At 46.4% G+C, this 14,283-nt stretch overlaps 1 protein-coding gene across 1 annotated transcript in view; it reads left to right on the forward strand.

Annotated features, from left to right (window-relative positions):
- Positions 1-1,379: 1,379 nt before the first annotated feature.
- Positions 1,380-14,283, forward strand: part of GRIK4 (glutamate ionotropic receptor kainate type subunit 4) — a 363,935-nt gene continuing 351,031 nt past the window's right edge. The window contains exon 1 of the mRNA XM_054997839.1: positions 1,380-1,461. Coding sequence (XP_054853814.1) covers positions 1,380-1,461 — 82 coding nt within the window. The remainder of the gene's footprint in view (positions 1,462-14,283) is intronic.

Below are 14,283 nucleotides of genomic sequence, written 5' to 3' on the forward strand. Positions count from 1 at the left end.
CTGTAATTACTGACGCAAAGTGATAGATAAACAGGCCCTTCCTCCATCTGCCCATCATTCTTGCAGAAAGGGGGTGGAGTAAGTGGCAATTGGGTCAATGGCTTTGGCCTCCAGTGTTGCATCAGTTCTTCCTGCTTTACAGATGCTATTTTAGATTGGGAGGGTGAGTGAAAACGCAAGTCACTTTGCAGTAAGGCTTAAAGCCCTGTGCTCAGATAGATTCAAGAATCAATAGAGGAAAAACTGTGTGTCAAGAGTTTTCTTTGCACTTATCCTTAAACATAAAAGGTGAGCCGTATTCCCAACGATTCACCTTTTATGTGGCACAGGCGCAGTCTGTGTGCCTGCGGGAAGGACAGCCCACCTCCCAGCGCTTTGCCACCATGATAGGCCAGCAAGAGGAAGGGCCTGCTCGCCTGCCAAGCCTCCAGCCCCAGAGCGGGGTGAGTAGGTGGCCGGATGGGTAGGCACACCTCCAAGCCCTCCGCCACTGCAATCACCGTGTCAGAGGGGGCAATGCCAGGCCTGGATGGCCTGCCCTTCCCCAGGCCCGATCAGGGCTCCGAGGAGGGCCGCCCTGCCCTCCCCCTGCCCAGATCGGGGTGCAACAGAGGGGGAAATGCCCGATCCTCCTGCCCTGCCCTTTCTAGAGCACATTCTATTTTCCCCCCTCAACAGGCTTTGTTGCAGGTTAAATATATTTCAGAAAATCGATATCAGTGTTACCTAGAGTTTCCAACTCTGAGTTGGGAAATTCCTGGAGATTAGAGGTAGAGCCTGGGAAGGGTGGGGTTTGAGGAAGCGAGAGACCTCAATGGGGTAAAATGCCTTCCAAATCAACCAGTTTCTGCAGTGTGGTTGCTGCTGTCTGGAGATCACTTGTAATTCCATGAGATCTCCAGGCCCCAGAGGTTGGCAATCCTACCAGCATGGGAGATAGAAGGCAAAGTCACTTTGCTGGAGCTAAGCATATCAGGTATTGCTCACTGCTTAGATGGGGAGACCTCCTGGAAATTATTTTCCACCATGGAAGAGAAGTCGAGATATAAATGCTATAAAGAATAAATTAAGCAAAGCAGTTTGAGCCATTGACCCTAGTGCAGTATTGTTATGTCAGTATCCCACAGAGAAATATTCTGCAACTGAGAGAGGAGCACAAACTTGAGTTAGCTCTGTGCAGTTTTTCTCATGAACAGTCTTTCTCTTGAAAAGGAAGTCCCCCCCCCCACTTTTTTGTTTGTTTTGCAAGAAAAGCATGTGGGTCCCCTGGCTTTGTTTGGGGCTGACAGAAGTGTTTCCATTCATGGCGCTTTCCTCTCTCTTTGGCAGAGTTATGTCATGCCCAGACCACCGCAGGGCTCCATGAGGATTTCTAGAAAATGCCCCGGATCTTGGCGCCTTTGGTGCTCCTTCTGGTGTGGCTAATGAAGATCGCTGCCAGCCCTCACTCTCTGCGGATTGGTGAGTAGGGGGAAATAGCTGTATGCTGATCTCATGTTGGCTGTTACGCATTGCTACTTGTAATAACAATGGGCTCCATTCTCTAGTAAATGTGGCATCCATCTCTCCCCCTGCTTTAATTGCCTTCTTTTGGCCTTGCCAGCTCCAAAGGTTCTGCACTGCAGTGTTGCATATCACACTGTGTTTTGCTTGTTATGTTCCTGCGACACCTAAGTGTATATTCCACTGAATTGTAAGGTGCTGAGTGCTAAGTGATAGCAGACTTAACTAGAGGTGGGCACAAACCAAAAAAACCATTTGTTCAGTTCGTGGTTCGTCATGGTTCACAAACCACGAACTTTCACGAACTTGCCATGGTGTGCAAACCGGTTCATTCGGTTCGTGAAAACATCACTTCTGGGTCAGCAGAAAGTCTGCAGAGAGCCCATCCCCCCATTGCCTAGGAAACTGATTGATCAACACCAGGCTGTCTGCAGTGACAAACCAAAATACAACCCAAATGAACCAGGCTAAAATTCATCATGGTTTGTGAGAAATGAGCTCCCACGAACTGCCAGTTCACAAACCACAAACTGGCCTGGTTCATGACGAGCTTTGGTTCATAATTCAGTTCATGCCCACCTCTAGTCTTAACTTTAGGGATGAGTGGAGGGGGGGCGGTCTGGCCCCTTAACTTTCCAGGATAGGTCTCTGGTGGGTCCCTGGGGGCTGGCAGCAAGATGAACTAAGCAGTCCCAGAGCACTGACAGCACCTATGCTGTACAGCTTCGGTCCACCGATTTTTGTTTGCTAATACGTATGATTTGTATGTCTTGATGTATTTCGACACATATGTATGCAACTCAGGCACAATTAACATGGTATTTATATGTCCAGTTGTGTCATTTACACATATAGCATATTTATGATGGTGACTTACTGGTGCCCCAAAAGGCATTGAAGAACACATACATTTTATGCAGGGAAATTTCTATCACTGAAGGTTCCTGGGGTCGATCGGCATGCAGCAGAAGCCCAATGGACATGGGAGGGGGGTGATATTTATGCAGAACCACCATATATGCAAAATAGCACTCCTAACTTTATTTATAGAGCCTGCCCAGCCATGGAAAAGGTTTAGGTCGAGCTGCAGAATTTATTTCTGCACTATAGATCACTGTTCCAGACATGAGAGTTCCTTACCCCAACAATTCAAGAGCTAGCAGTCTCTGCTGTTATGGTCTATGAGTAGTAGTCAAGGATGAGTGGAGGGAGAAATTAAGAGTCAGGGATGGGATAGGAGATGGTAGCAGTGAAAGTGTCAGGAGGGGGAAGCTAAGGTGTTTCAGAAATTATGTTATGTTATTTATTTATTTTATTTGTAGTCTGCTCACCCCGGAAGCAGGCTCAGAGCGGATCACGTCGATTTAAAAATGCAAAGATAAGCAATTAAAAATGATAGCATAACAACATCTGCAGTTTGACAATCCGTCGTCAGCAGCACACATTGCACAACCCCACATATAGTCATTTGGGTGCATGGTGGCCGATGGCCAACAACAGATAAAAAGAGCAAAGGCAAGGAGGGGACGCTGCCCCCTCCCCGGTAGGAGGCTGGAGAGGAAACCCTTTTGCCTCAATAACTAAGGGCCCGGTGGAACATCTCCATCTTGCAGGCCCGGCGGAATGGTAGTAAATCCCAATGGGCCTGAATTGTCTCAGATAGAGAGTTCCACCAGGTTGGGGCCAGGGCCAAAAAGGCCCGGGCCCTGGTTGAGGCAGGACGGACCTCCTTGGGGTCAGGGACCACCAATCGATGTTTATCTGCTGGGTGGAGCACCCTCCGGGGAATATAGTGTGAGAGGTGGTCCTGCATATATGCTGGTCCCATTCTGCTAAGGGCTTTAAAGTTCAGAACCTTAAATGTGCCTCCCATCTCTCTCACCCCTTCATTTTTGGACTCAGGTTCTGTTGGCCTGGAAATAAAGATACCCACTTATTACAAATCATCTATATCAAATGAAGAGCATAACCTCACGGAGCTCATGGCTCTGCTAAAGGAAGAAAACATCTCCTCAAACTAGACTTCTCTGTAGGGAAACCCTGACATTTAAACCGATATCACATCAATATATGTTTGTAGAGGTGATAGAAGCCCCTGTGTTCTACTTTGCAAGGTTTAATTGCCTGCGCCAGGCAGTGGCTTCCTTTCTAAAGCATAAATTATGAGTCAGTGGTGGGCCAGTGCTGAGTTTTCATCAAGATCATGCCACCTTATGGGAGCCTTACATATCTAAATTTGCAGTCAAGGCCCCATGGAGACAGCCACTAAGGAAAGACAAAATTTGTTTGGATAACTTTTGGGTGGATTACTTCCTCAGCATCTCATCTGAAAAATTCTCTTTGCTGCTGATGGTGGTGTTGAAAGTGAGATTTTTTTTTCTCTTAAAAAAATTGCATTTAATTCCATTTAGCAGTGGCATCAAACTGTTAATAACGAAAAGTGCTTAATTTATGACGAGATTCGGGTTTGTGCTTGTGTTTATTTGCTGCTTGTGTAGATTAAGAAGAAAATGCAGCCGGAAATTCTCCCTGTGGAACTTCTCTCATTGCCTTGACACCTTGCTTTGCTGTTAAGAAAAGAAACTGCTTTCCTGCCGACTGTCACTGGAAGCTACGAGCTGATTTTATTAATCATTTGCCACTGATAAGAGGCTAATCTGTCCTCCCTCTGTTGGTGGCACAAACACGGGAAGCTGCAGCTCCTCATGTAGCTGTGTATTCTGTACTATATGGACAGGTAGAATTCTTAACCTTTTCTGGCAAACCTCTGGACTAGAGATGGGCATGAACCAGGAAAATTCCAAACCGTGAGGTTCGTGGTTCATCTCGGTTCACGAACCACAAACATTCATGAACTTTCCCTGGTTCACGAACCGATTTGTTCGATTCGTTAAAATGTCACTTCCGGGTCTGCAGAAGGTCTGTAGAGAGCCCATCCCCCCATTGCCTAGGAAACTGATTGATTGTCACCAGGCTGTCTGCAGTGACGAACCGAAATACGAACCAAATGAACCTGGCTAAAATTCATCGTGGTTTATGAGAAATGAGCTCCCATGAACTGGCCTGGTTCGTGATGACCTTTTTTTTTTAATTAATTTTTTTTTATTTTAATTACTAACATCAAAACTACAAAACTACAAACTACAAACAGAAAAAGGAAAAAAGAAACAAGGGGGAAGGGAAAAAACAACATAAGAACACAGACTACAACTACAAGTATTGAATTCCCTTCATAATACAATTATTTAAAGTTATACTTTCTAATATGCTATTAGATTGGTAGATCTTATAAGATACGAACTACAGTTAGGATCAGGTCTTCTCCCCCCCCCCTGCGTCTCGGTCTCAGTTCTCTTTGAACAGCTACAATAGCTGCGCTCACTCCCTCCTCCCCACTCCCCCCTTCAGATTCTGGATCTTCTTCTTGCTCGAACTCTTGATGATTAAGCACAAAATCCCTCAGCTGTACTTCCGATATTATCTTGTAGGCTTGGTCTTTATATCTAAACCAGATACCTTCCAGAAATAACCATTTGTATTTTATATCACGCTTTCTCAGAAGAGCTGCAAACCTTTTGTATTTGAATCTTTTCCGAGCTAGAAATGGAACGTCCTTCAATATCTTAACCTTGTTGCCAAGAAAGTCCAAGTCCACGTTAGTCGAATTATATAAAATGGTGTCCCGAGTCTTCTTAGATGAAAAGTCAATAATAATCTCGCGAGACAGCTGACGCTTCGTTGCATATTTTGAAGATGTCCGACGGACTTCCAGAATATCGCTTTTTAACTCTTCTTTAGTTGCCTTTTCGAATGACGCCAAAAGTTCTGACACCAGATCCTTTAAATTTTCACTTTCCTCCTCCTTCACATTCTGTAAACGCAATACCGTCTGAGCACGATCCACTTGTAGTCCTATCAGTTGATTCTCCAAAAGCTTTACTTCTTTGTTTGTAGCTCTCATGAGTGTTGCATTTTCACGAGTAGATTTCTCTGCCTCGAGCACTACATCTTTAGTGGTTTTCACTTCATTTTCAACTGAACCAACCCTTTGTCCGATTTCATTTAGCCTATCAACAAAGGGCTTCATAGCTTCAACGACCGGCCGTTTAACCACCTCTTCAAGAGTCTCTCCCTTCCCCTGCAACACAGCCGAAACCGATTTGCCCACAGCAGGGCTCTGCTTTTTCGTCGCCATCTTAGGGGGGGGGGGGAGTCCGCCAATTAAGTTCCAAAACTCAATGAAGGGGAAGATATGGTTCGTGATGAACTTTGGTTTGTATTTTGGTTCATGCCTGCCTCTAGTCAGGACCTTGTCAATGCCTTTTGCCTAGGGGCGACGCTAGGGTTTCTGGCAGCCACGGCTGCCCCTACACGTGATCGCACAGAGTGTGCACGCACGCCCCCGGACTGCGTGATGATGTCACTGTGTGTGACATCATCATGCAGCAAGCCAGCTCCATTGGCCAGTGGGTGGCTGGGACAGCACGCGGAGGCTGCCCGTGCTCCTAGTCGGGTGCGACTGGTGGCTGGGGAGGTTTCGCATGGTGTACCAGATGCCTGCCACGCCTGGCCCGTGGCTGCTGCGCCCAGCCAGGGGTGTGTGTTGGCGCCAGCAGCACAGGGTGCGAGGGCTGGCAGGCTGCAGCAGCTGCTGCCTCAATGGGCGTGCCGGCCCTGTTTTTGCCGGACGTTCACACTTGTAACTGTGGTATCTGTTTAGAAATGAAAACAATACTCCATTTTCTTCGCCATTGTCCATCAAGCTGCAGCTGTGACAGCAAATGCTGCAGAAGTAGTTTGGGCCGTTTCTGTAGGGCAGCTCTAAACCAGTTTCAGACCCATTCAGTTGCAATGGTCCCCAGTCAAAGAAGCCTGAGGACTTGTCCTATGTCCAAAGTCCTGTGAAAAGCTCAAAAACATTCTTCAGCACCATTGCGAAAACACTGTAACTGGTTTTAAAACTGGTTTGCATTTACAGAGTGGGAATGCTCTGAAGGGCCTAGCAATAGAGTACGCATGTGAGAGTGCAGTGTGCCTGGAAATTGCTCTGAGTGGTCTGCCTCACCCTTTTATCTGAGAGCCAAGCTACAAGTGACTTTTTTCACATGGAGAACACTTGATCGCTTTCGCAAGTTTTCCTGGGAACTGAAGTCCGAGTGTCCTTCCCCTCTCTGTTAGAATCGCTGCCTGAAGAGCCAGAGAAAGCCGGCGGCAGCAGCAGCTTTTGCAAATCGTTCCTCCAGTCACAAGCCTGATGCTCTGGAGAAAGCCGCCGTGTCGGTGAAGCTCCCCGGGAGCAGGACGCCCAGGGAGAAAGTAGCAGCTGCCCACCCCCAAACGATCATTGAGAGCCCTCTTGTCCAGCAGGCTTGTGACTGGAGGAGCAATTTGCAAAAGGGAAGGACACTCGGACTTCAGTTCCCAGGAAAACTTGCGAAAACAATCAAGTGTTCTCCACGTGAAAGAAGTCACTTGTAGCTTGGCTCTGAGATGATATTTTGCACTTCTTGTTGCTGTAAGCTTAGGGATTCCCAACCTTCTTGAGCCTATGGTCACCTTTGGAATTCTGTGGTGGGGACAGCCACAAAATGGCTGCCACAGAATGGCTGTTGCAGGAGGCGGAGCCAGCCACAGAATGACTTCTACACCTTACTTTCATTCACACAGTGAAGATCCTTGTGCAGTGGTGGCAACAGCTAACAAAGCAACATTTTTAAAAATCTTCACAGCCGATCAAATCTCCGGTGGCCAATCAGAAGCCTGGCTAAGCAAAAGCCCCCACCCACTTTCTAAAAGGCCCCACCCACTTGGAGGACACCAGTAAAGATGTTGGCAGGCACCATGGTGCCCCGCCCAAGTTCTTCATGCATATGGATACAGTGCAAGATACTCCTACCTGGTGCAAGAGAAGGTTTTTTTTTAAGTGGCCTTATTCTCTCCCTGTAAATTTTCTATTTAAAAACATGAAGAACATTTTGGAAAACAAAACATCCCAAGAGAACATATGAACATGCTCCTTTCCTCTGGCTAGGAGTAATTAGCGCACCTCTTGGCTACAGATCATAGCTATTTTGGGTGTAGTGCAGTCAGGGCTTGTCTCTTCCAGAGGGAAAGAGCTAATTACTCCTGTCCATGGGGGAAACAGAGAAGAGTGAAAAACAGATGAACCGAAGGAGAAGTAGGTCAATAAGGCACATTTGTGTGTGATCAGCTGGCTATCTGTTCCCAGACAGAAACCCTTGGAGTGAAGCTGTCTAGGAATGCTAAAAAGATGGCGAATGGTTCCTTTGGATTATGCAATGGTATGAGGCTTTCGGTGTGCTGTGCCTATTTGCATGTATATGTAGAATTTTGTGTGTCAGAATACAGAGAGATTCTTCCTGTTCAAATTACAGGGTGGGCCAATGTTCTTTCTAGCCTGCCAGTCCACACTTCTTCTTCAGGTACATGTTCTTCAGTGCCTTGGATCTACCCATCAGGCAAGGTGGCCTATGTACAGGAATGGTAGTGTGATGTTAGAAGGATAGTACGAAGATGTCTGTCTCTGTGCCAGTGACCTGAGGACAGGCAAAGCCTTCATTTTGTTGATCCTCAAGTGCAGTAGGCTTCATTCTGTACATTTTCCATCCTGAAGTCCAGTTTACTCCCTCCTCCCCAATCAGAAGCACAGAATAATCATAGTTATATATTACCTGTGCCATTGGTTAAATTGTGCATTATTCCCCATTCAAAAGCATAATATTTTTTGGAAGTACTCATTTTTATACATTCCAGTGCAATATGTTTTTTAAGCTGCCAATGTCCTCCACTCCCCCAAAATCAGTCCTGTTGTCCACATTTTAATCCTGCCATCTGTTGGAGACTGCAAATATGCAACTTGGGGACTCATCCCCCCCACCCAAAGATATTTGTGGCAATCCAATATTTATCTTTGTGAAAAAGTCTAGATATCATGCAAAGGCCACGCAGTGTAAAACTGCAGTAAAACATGGTACCTTTTAAAGCCCCCCCCCCCCGTTTCACTATTAGAACTATAAAGACAAGCTTAATTGTGCTGGCACATAAACTATTTTTAGGCAACTGCTTATGAAACACAAGTCCCCTTGAAACTCTGTGGGATTTGTGTTCATAAATTGCTTAATTGCTTTTGAAAACTCACCCACATACGAATCACAAAGGGCAGTCCCTTTCCCTGAGAGCCTGAGTACGTAATGAATGGAAGTGAGACGGAGAGCGAGAAAGAGAGTTTGAAAAACTCTGACATTGACAACCACAGATGCTCGTCATGGCCCTTTTCGGCAGGCAACACTTGAGGGGGAGGCAGAATCATACAGGGAGGAGGAGTGTTTCTGCGAGTCTACATGAGACATCCTACATGGGGACGCTCAAGTGTAGGGAGATGCAATGTTAGCTGGGATGCCTAGTTTAAAATTTCACCTCTCTACATGAGGGTAGTTTAAAAAGACAGAGCAGGTGGACATCACTCCTTAGAGTGTTTGTTAATTTCATTGACAGAGGCTTCCCAGAAGTAAAGATGAAATTAACAAACCCTCTGAGGAGCGATCTTCTCCAGCTTTGTCTTTTTAAACTACCCTGGTGTAGAGAGGTGAAAATGTCAAGAGCCCTTGGCTCTGTCTTTTTAAACTGTGCCATTGCGCATCCCTACACTTGAGCGTCCCCGTCTAAGAGCGGAACTACAAGTGACAAAAGGCACAGGTTGGACACTTGTCAGCTTCCCTCAAGTTTTGATGGGAAATGTAGGCATCCTAGTATTGCAGCTTGGCTCTCTGACTGCTGTCCAATGGGCTTTTCAACTGTCACTTGTCCAACATTCCGCCAAGCTGCCTACATTTCCCATCAAAACTTGAGGGAAGCTGACAAGTGTTCAATCTGTGCCTTTTGTCACTTGTAGTTCCGCTCTAAGACTCTGAGCACAACTGGGTACTCCTATCCCCAGTGAAGCTGGAGAGAGACTTTAACAGTGAATAGTGCTGCTAAAATGTCAGAAGCCAGCACTGTGGCCAGATAAAAGGACCAGTGGTGGCTGGTGGTGGCTGAAAATCTCCCAGAATTACAAATGATCTCCAGGCTACAGAGATCATTTTCCCCTGGAGAAAATAGCTGCTTTGGAAAGTGGCCTTTGTAGCATTATACCCTGCTGAGGTCCCTCCCCTCCTCAAACTCAGTCTCCCTAGGCTCTGCCCCCCTCAAATCTTCAGGAATTTCCCAACTCAGAGCTTGTAACCCTCGATGGAGGTAGAGCTTCAGTTCCAACTGCCCTTCATTAGCACCATCCCAGCCTGTAGTGCTCCCTTTCAGTGACAGATACGTGTCCTCTTACATGGACATTTGCGTTTCTGGAAGCCTGCTTGGACCTGTCATCCCAGACCCGTCTGCACGAGTGTTTAAGGATTCATACGTTCTGTTTCCACTTCTTTTTATCTTTGGGAAGCACAAGTGTTCCTGCTGGAAATAAGACTGTGAGGTGAGGTGTAGACGCCTCTCCAGTGTGGGGAGAGTGCTTACTATGAGCCAGTGCCACCTCCTAATAGGGGAGAGAACAACAGCCTCTGCGCTCTCGAGGGCGGCCCATTTCCATTGCCGTGTACTCTCCCAAACTCTCCTCCCTGCCTCTAACGTCATTCAAGGCTTCTCAAATTTAGCCACCCAGTAGGGTTGCTAGGTTCCCTCAACCTCCCAGCAGGGGGATTGGGCCTGGAATTCCCTTCTGGGGGTGTGTGCGTGTGCAAAGCACTCCTGCAAGCGTCATAACATCACTTCCAGGAAGTGACGTCATTACACGGTGCCCCCCCAGAGCACTCCCATGCTCTGCAGGGGTGTGGATCAGGGCTGCTGTGGAGGGCAGGAGCACGCCTGCCCTCTGCAGCGACCCAAAACGGGACCAATCCATGCCAAAATGGGCTAGTTTTGGCATGGATGGGGCCATTTTGAGTTGCTGTGGAGCGCAGGAGCGTTCCTGCCCTCCGCAGCGACCTAAAACGGGCCCGATCCACACCAAAACTGGCTCATTTCAGGCCCATTTTGGTGTGGATCGGGCCTGCTTTGAGCCGCTGCGGAACGCAGGAGCGTTCCCACACTCCACAGCAGCCCTGATCCGGGCCAAACTGGGCCGATCCAGGCAGCTGGTGCGCACGGGAGCGCACAGCCACGCTGGGGCATGCGCACAGAAGGTGCGCACCCCCCACACCGGCCAGGTAACTGGGGGCAGGATGTGAGGGGTGGGGGCAGGGGATCCCCCACCGCCACCTGGGGCATGGTATCTCTACCACCCAGTGCTTTCAGCATGGCCACCAAAGCCCTGGGGTTGCTCCTTGACTTGAGATGGGACTGTTCTGAAGCCACTCTGTGGCCTTCCCTGCGGTCGTAGTTGGAGATGCTGACCTGATTCTTGCATTTTACAAGCCTTGTCCTTATCCATTGGCCTTTCCGTTTTCCCATCACCAGAGTCTGATTCACAACCAGGCTTAGTAGCCTGACCACATTTCCCCCAGTTCCCTTTGGCTTGAGTTGCATCGGGAGATAGTTACTCACCCTTTGGCTTTCCCTGGGAGCTACACAAGTCCCCCTGAGTTCCAAACACCTCTCTATGGGCTCCTATTGCTCATTTGCCCACTCGCCCAATCAGAATGTTGGGCTTAATCCAAGTTACTCCGTAAAGCCTCTGTTTATTACCGCAATCAGCTCGAATTCTGAAAGGAGCAAATTGATGAGAGGAGGCAGCCGAGGGGAGGCATTTCCTCATATAAATAAAAATCCTTGCTGATGCGTGTCGTGGTAGATTTGCCTGCTTGTGACATTATAAATGTTTCCATTTTCCCCCTGTATAAACCCAAGTCAAGCCCATTATAGTGGAATAAATTCATTGTTTTTATTTATGTTGCCAGAGTGTAGAAGAGAGGTGTACGGCACAAACACTGCATTCATTTGTAAGCTCTTTGACCCTCTTAATTTTGTTCTGAGACAATGATGGGGGAGCAATCTTTTATTTATGTTCTGTGTGCTACATGAATAAACCTGATAAAAGCGCCCACAAATATGTCAGTCGCTCTCCAGCTTTCTGTCATCGGAATGCCCTTTCGCTCCTGCTTCTCTGCATCTCGTAAAAATGGCTGGGACCCCGGGAAAAAAACTTTTTGAGAGGCGGGCTCCAGATGGTGGTGGGGCTTTTCTCCGCCCTTGTTTGTAGAGCATTAAAAAAAAAGTTGTTCATAGAACTGTGGACTGGTGATCCTCTTTGTATCGGCTCCTTATGTTATTCAACCTCCAAGTACCCCAAAGAGAAACATGATAAGTGCCATCACGTGGTAATTCAGAAAGCAGGCAAAAGGTGGCAAGTGTGTGAGGTGAACTGTAGTGTGAGGTGGGACTTTTTTTCTTCATGTGGAGATGACTCACTTGGCTGGGAACTCAAAGAGTGAGGTAAAACTCTGTTAGCCCTTGTGTTACCTGGCAAATGACTAAATCAAAAAGAGTCCAGTAGCACCTTTAAGACTAACCAATTTTATTTTATTGTAGCATAAGCTTTCGAGAATCAAGTTCTCTTCATCAGATGCCTGATCCGAACTGGTCCACCAGTTTGTGGTTTGAAAGTTTGTTTGTCCCACCCTGATAAGCAGTTATAAATTTTAGATTTTTAGCCCAGCCCAGAAAGTATTGTATAAGTACAAGTATTGAATAAGGGCAGTTAGGGAATGAGTGAGTGCTGAGGTAAAATTTTATTGGTAGTACAGATTACACTATGAGTAACAGGCAAAATAGTTTCCTAGAAGCTTAGTTTCCTATATTCTTGGGGTTTAGCAGTGAGAGGTGTTTTACTTAATCCTTTCGTTTCAGCAACGTTTCTTCACAGAGTTCCTTATGACATCTCAGGTTTCCTAAAGTTATTTCAAAACTGTTTTCCCATCACAACAGACCTGGGGTCCTCCTCAGAGCCAAACCCCGTTTAGACACTGGACAGGAATTAATCTTCTCCTAAGAAGATATAACCCTTCTTCACTTTGCTTGAAAGGGAACCTCCACTTACTACCCAATCACTTTTGCCAAAAATACATCCCCAGTTCTATGGTATCTGTGTCAAGCAGGCTTCAGCTTAGGCTGACACTTATACTCAGAATTCCTAACTAGAATTCTTCCTCAAGACAATGAGGCAGTTATGGCAAAAGATTTATTTTCCTCACTCCAGGGGGAACCTGTCTGACCTTCCCTGTCAGACTCATTCACAAATTCTTTCTCCAAAAACAAAATCCTGTCAAGAACCAACTGTCAGCCTGAGGGCCAGTCCTGAGTCCTGACTGGCTAATGAGAGAGGAGAGAGCAGCTTGTCACTTAAGCTCTCATTCCAGGCAATTGTTAACTCTTTCCCTTCCAGCTCTCTGATTGCTGCATTTAGGAAACCTTCTTAAAAGTGCATTCCATCACATATAAATGGGGAGGAGACAAAGGGTAACTTAAGGAAGTTATTTGTTTAAGGAAGGTGTTCAGTGGAACTGAAAAATTGTGGTTCTTTTTCAGCATGTATAATTCTGACAACAATCCACAGATACAGAAATACAAATACAGATTTGGGTGGGCAACAGGATGATAGAAATTCTAGGCAGCACTGAAGAAATCACTAATTTTTCATTCATGTCTTTGAACCTCCACCTGTTGAGGAAGACTGGCTGGAATCTTGACTTGGGGGCAGCTTCTCCTTTTTTGTTTTTTGTTTTTGTTTGTCAAGGAACCCTCTTATGTTGCAAAGGATTCTCAGACATTTTCTAGCTCAGGGTCCTATGTGAATACATCATATAAACTAGGATACACCCAACTTCTCAGAGGAAGTGAGCAAGGTGTGTTAGAGTCTCTCTACATGAGACATCTTACATGAGGATGCTCAAGTGTAGGGAGATGCAATGTTAGCCGGGAAGCGTAGTTTAAAAAACAGAGCTGGTAGAGATCGTTCCTTGGAGGATTTGTTCATTTCATCTTCTCCTCCCCAAAGGGGAGGTGAAATTGACAGTACCTTTGGGAAGGCAAAAATGAGATAAACAAATCCTCCAAGGAACAATCTCTGTTTTTTTTAAACGACCCTTGTATAGAGAGGTGAAATTGACAGAGCCTTAGTTTAAAGAGAGGTGAAATTGACAGAGGGTAGTTTAAAAAGACAGAGCCACAGAGATTGCTCCTCAGAGGGTTTGTTAATCTCCAGCTCTGTCTTTTTAAACTATGCTTCCGACTAACATTGGGTCTCCTTACACTTGAGCGTCCTTGTGTAAGATGCCTTGTGTAGACACACTGTGATAAGCAAGCATCCATCACACTTGTAATCTCACTGTGGGACCCATCCTGTGTCCCCTGGAACACAGAACCACTGATCTGACCAACTGGTGTTGATTGATTTCAGGAACAGATGCCAAAGGCAGATTTCCCTGTTTTGATTTCTTTCTCTTTTTTTGTCTCAGTACTTGGCTTTCATTACATTAATGTTGTCTTTTCCTATTGTCAGGCTGTTAGATTTGCTGCCCCAAAAGGTCATTTGATTCAGCTGATGAAGCCGGATTTTCTAAAAGGCTTTGGGATAATTTTACAACTGTTAATAACTATTGTAATCATGCAAGCTAAGATAAGGATAATCCTGTCTTTTGCAGTGCCTTTAGAAATTGCTGGCTGCAAAGAAACTGTGTGCAGCCATCCACAGACTGGGGAGGGCTTCACCTTCTGCGGAAAGTTTGCGCCACAGCCCCAGCTGAGACAGGATGCCGAGGAATGCACGGCAACAGC

This window comes from Eublepharis macularius, chromosome 14 (genome assembly GCF_028583425.1).
Source record: "Eublepharis macularius isolate TG4126 chromosome 14, MPM_Emac_v1.0, whole genome shotgun sequence".
In the NCBI taxonomy this organism is placed as follows: domain Eukaryota; kingdom Metazoa; phylum Chordata; class Lepidosauria; order Squamata; family Eublepharidae; genus Eublepharis; species Eublepharis macularius.